This window comes from Montipora foliosa, chromosome 5 (assembly GCF_036669935.1).
Source record: "Montipora foliosa isolate CH-2021 chromosome 5, ASM3666993v2, whole genome shotgun sequence".
NCBI lineage: Eukaryota > Metazoa > Cnidaria > Anthozoa > Scleractinia > Acroporidae > Montipora > Montipora foliosa.
Genome location: NC_090873.1, coordinates 283881 through 288880, shown reverse-complemented (window position 1 = coordinate 288880; position 5000 = coordinate 283881). Strand labels below are relative to the sequence as shown.

The 5000-nt window shown below is 39.3% G+C and overlaps 1 protein-coding gene and 1 pseudogene across 1 annotated transcript in view; one reads left to right on the top strand and one right to left on the bottom strand.

Moving 5' to 3' along the window:
- Positions 1 to 5000, bottom strand: part of LOC138003264 (peroxisomal acyl-coenzyme A oxidase 1-like) — a 23249-nt gene that overhangs the window by 3910 nt on the left and 14339 nt on the right. The window contains exons 9-12 of the mRNA XM_068849219.1: positions 4137 to 4299; positions 2049 to 2239; positions 1069 to 1227; positions 819 to 924 (exon numbers count right to left, since the gene is read on the bottom strand). Coding sequence (XP_068705320.1) covers positions 819 to 924; positions 1069 to 1227; positions 2049 to 2239; positions 4137 to 4299 — 619 coding nt within the window. The remainder of the gene's footprint in view (positions 1 to 818; positions 925 to 1068; positions 1228 to 2048; positions 2240 to 4136; positions 4300 to 5000) is intronic.
- LOC138004183 (uncharacterized) overlaps positions 4733 to 5000 on the top strand; it is a 1043-nt pseudogene continuing 775 nt past the window's right edge.

The window sequence follows — 5000 nt, the reverse complement described above, 5'->3', positions numbered from 1 at the left end:
CTATTTATTTTGTTCATTGAAGTATGTTTGCGATTAGGCACTGATGGCGATATTCTGTAACAATCCATAGCATCAAAGCATAACAAAATTAGCAAGGGATTGTATTTTATTTTACAGAGAAAATTTGAGCATAAAAGTGACTGACTTTTTGAGCATAAAGAATTAGCACAATAGTAAAAGTTTTGAGCATAATGGTGACAGCCCTAGTCCCATAGGAGTCCTCTCCATCATTTAAGTGTCAAGTACTTCTCTCAAAATCCATGCTGTTCCTAGCAAGGTTGTCTTTTGTATGAATACTGGGCCAGTGTCTTCGATTCATTTCTCTAATCTTTTTGGCAATGAGCCAAGGGTACCAATAACAAAGTTCTGGGATCCCTGGCAAATTCTCTTTTCAAATCATGGTACTTTTCAATTTTTGCTTGCTCCTGTTTGTGCACTTCGCTATCTCCTCGAATAGCCACATCAACTATATTTTGTGGGTATTCGTCTTTTTTTCAAATTGCACAAGATCTGGTCTCCTTGTCTCGATGACATGATCACATTGAATGTTCATGTCCCACAACAATTTCACCTCTTCATTCTTGGTCACCCTCTCTGGAGTACGTTCGAACCAGTTGTCTTTTCATGCCAATTTATACTTTCCACATAGCTTCCAATAGAGGATTATTATTACCATAGTTAACAGTCAAATTTTAAACAACACCGTAACAACCCATTGGTATGACAGATCCAAGAAACAGCAACAAAATTACTGAGAAACCCAACAGAATGCAGTGAACATTTGGCACATTAATATTTGTTACACTTCATTTGCTTACCTTTGCACAATGAACTAAGTCCACAGAAAGTTCATTCTGAGCTAGAGACAAATCCATTCCTGAAATTATTTTGTTTTGCATCATTTCTCCCACAGTCTTCACCTCACTATGGAATAAAAAATCAAATCTTTTGTATTCACCAATAAACACAATTAATTTTGCTATGCCTTTGCTTGAACAGAAATAGCAAAGAAACACATGAACCATTGCAGAAATTTATTTACATGTAATTGTGATTTTATTCTCTTACCTCAAAGTCCTATCCTCATAAATTTTTGCTTGTACCCGAGGATCAAGAAATTCATTGCCATTCACTGCTACACACTGCTGAGGTGTTCGTGAGAAGAATGAAAGTGATGGTGACAGTGCCTCGCCCCTTCGCACTTTGGAGGCAACCTTCATGAGAAACCTGACAGTCCAAAAATAGTACAGGCTGTTAAAAACAGTATTCTATTTGTGTATCTTCAATGACATGAGAAAACATTCCCAATACAGTAGAATATAAACCACTAGTGCAAGGGCTTCATTAAGGTTTTGCTCAGGCAAAAAAAGAGTGTGCACATCTGGTCAGTTTGCCCAGTGCCGGCCTTACTGGACCCCCTGCACTAGTTCTCAGCTGAAAATGTCTTTTAAGTCTACTTAGTCCTACATACTGTTGGTCCTGTCATAAAACTATGATGAGTAACGATTAACTCTGAGGAAGCTTTGCTCTGAACCATCTTAAGTATAGTTAGCTCCAGCTAAAAATCCATTTGATACTCGCCACTTGGTGGTTGTCATGCTAATCAGGCACGACAAATCTAACTGCATTGTAATGTTCCTTATTTTTTGCCTTCTACTTTCAACACAGCAGTCTACCACAGCATCTCACAACCCTGTATATTAGGCTGTGCAGTAACCCCTTTAGAATGCTCTTTCCTGTACCCTTGTTTTCGACTTGGTCATGCTTAGCTGGTGGAGTTGTTGGTAGCATGGGTACAGAGTATCTAGATCCAAGGCTGTTGCCTAACAGGAGCCCGGTAGCCTGGGGCTCCCAAAGAATAGCTCTGGGCGCCTTAATTTTTCACAGCAAGACCTTTCATTTCATATGTTGGGCTCCTAAGTTCTCAGCGTTTAGCTCTGAGGGCCCTTTAACATTTTCTTAGGCAGCAGCCTTGAGATCTGATGACTCTAAATCTGGAAATGGGTCACATGTTGATACATCCCATCACAAGGCCAGAATTTGCTTACCTTGCAACCTGAAGGTAGAGTACATCGTTGTCGCCTTCATAAGTGCAACTTGCATTGCTTAATGTGTACAAATCAGGAATAGCACTGCACAATAAATATCCATGTCCCCCACAAGCAAGGCGACAGGTTTCAGTATGGCGCAAGGCCATTGCAGTACAGAATGCCTTTAGACCACATGTAATTGCATGAAACTGCAAAAAATCAACATGACAAGTAATCATTGAGCCAAAATCTGTCAGCCATTGGTCAGATAATTATGCACAATAAATTTTAAAACAAAATTTACAGCAACTAGCAAGCTTTCTTTTTTCACTCAACATTCAAGTGTTTGAGCTCAGTTATAAATCACTACTTTATTTCTTTTAAACTTACTGGCTGATAATAGGCAAACAGATTTCAGCCTGACCTTCCCTCCTGTGTGATAGAAAGTTTTGCAAATTCTCTCCCTCATGATCAGTTTACCCAGATGAGAAAAATTAAAGATGCACTGTGTGCATTGCTGCAGGTAAGAGATTGTGGAATAATTGGAAAAGAAGTTACATGCATATAAAGCTGGCAACAATTTGTCACTGATCCTACAAGTCAATTTACTGATCCTGTAAATCGAATGAGAAACTGGCGCCTCTTGCCATTTGCAGGGCGACAGTACTTTTCCATGGGTGGCTGGTGATGGGTGGAATTTTTTAAAGTTGAGCCACTGAGTAGTACTTCTGCGAACAAGTAGTTTTGTATACACTGTAATTCTCTTTATTCTCCAATGCGTTTCGTGTGACTAACGCACACTTCATCAGGATTTTTTTTTTCATTCCCTGGCAAGGAAATTCCTCCATATATCATGTTCATGCGTAAGGATAAGCTTCCTACTGGTCTGGCCCGGGTTGCTTGTACTTATATGGTTAGCACTAACCAGCGTTAAATGCGGCAGATCTAAAACACAGGTCACTCGTTGCAGATCATTGTTTTACGTTTGGAAAGTAACCAAAACCCTCAATTTGGCTAAACCTAGGCCTAAGGTTGGTGTTTAGGCCTAGGGTTAGCCAAATTGAGGGTTTTGGGTTACTTTCAAAAAGGTAAAACAATGACCTGCAACGAGTGACCTGTGTTTTAGACCCGCCGTGTTAAATATCATGGAAACCTATGTGTTTTGATACCTCTTGACCAACGGTTAGCAATAACCAAGCTTCCAGCAACCGGCCCCTGTTCACTGCACACTGAACTGCCACATATACCGGTAACCAAAATACACGTAGTGGGGAGAAGTGGTAATTTTCCAATTTCGGAAAATTTTGGGCAAGATGTTTTATTTCTGTAAATTCAGAAGCAATTTGAAGTTCGCCACATTGAGAGAAAGTTATTAAGATTTTATAGCATAGTCACCCAAAGAGAGAGCAGAAATATTTGGAAATAGTTAGGCCGCTGAGAAAATGTCAAAAACGGATATTTTTTGTACTGTTATTTGAATTAACTGTTGCTGCTAGAAGATTTAAAAATAATAATAATAATTATAATTTTCATATACCTCACTCATTTCAACGATCTCGCTATATAGAAGGCAAAGAATGAACTATCAAAATATCCAAATGAGAAAAGAACTGTCATGAGCTAAAGTACAAAAATAGGCCATCAAGGGGGACAGAGATATCAGTGGTTTTTGCAGGTCATATTTTTCTACTGATCAGACAAATAATGCCTAATTCATATTTTTAAAAGTCTCTTTTGAATGGAATTTTCGTTAAAAATTAAATTGTGTTCCGTTTTTAAAACTGACCACCATGCAGTTACCACCGAAACCGCGAAACACGCATCCCACGTGTCCTACATGTACGTCTGCGGGTTGTGAATACATCGGACACATGCATCAAATGCCCATCAAATGAGACGTTCTTCGTTCGTGGTTAATTGGTAGGTAATAGAAATTACAAGCCGCCTATAGCCCTCGGCTAATTAGTATGGATCAAAAGCCTAACTATTATAGAGTTGCTACAAGCTCATTTTTATTTTTCTTCTGGTGACCCTTATAAAAGTACAACCTAAATTTTAAATCCTTCTGATGACTGAAAGAAATAAAAGTTGTGTTTTGAGATGTACCTCTGTTAGTGTAGACAAGTCTCCAAGTGAAATTTTCTTTTGTGTTTCTTGATGTAAAGTCTTCATATGATGAAATGCAAACCGGAAAGCATAAGCTGTGGCAAGCCCCGGAAGCAATTTGTATTGCTGTGTTTTGTAATCGATTACTTGTGTCTCTTGCTCTCTGTAAACAAAACAAAACACTGGTCTGTTACACACTGCAATCTACCTGCTAAGCATACTGATTAAATTGGATTGAGTTAATTTCCATTTCAAAACCTCAAATTAAGAGGGAAACGTTAAGTTATTCAATAATTAATAAAACCTCACTTTCTGCCAGAGGAAACAAATGGAACAGTATACACCCAAGTAATTATACCTGTTCAAGTCAACCTCGCCCATCATCTGACGATCCAGCAACACAATTTTTTCACAATGAACCTTTATGCTTAAGTTGGTCATGAGGTCACCTTGCCCCTCAAATCCTTGGTTATTGTTGAAAAAGGTGTCTACACTTCGTACAGTTGTCCACAAACCATTTAATTTTCAAGCTTCCAGACTGGAAGGACAATGAAGTTATCACAACCGCCCCCTTCTTGGAAACCTGATACCTCCTATTCAACCGATCCATCATTTTCCTCCCGAGCACAGTCCCCTTCCTATCTCCTCAGCCATTGCAAACTCCTTTACCATCTGGGTTTCTTCTGGTCAAACTTGTTGCCTTTCTTCTTCCCCATCAGCCCCAACCTGTCCATGACTATGACATCACTCACAGATTCGTCTCCTTCACCTACAGCCAGCCACACCCTCTCTGTAACAACACCATCCGCACCAGACTCACACCCCTTCCCCACTTTCAGCATCAAATCCCACCAGTTTTCAAAT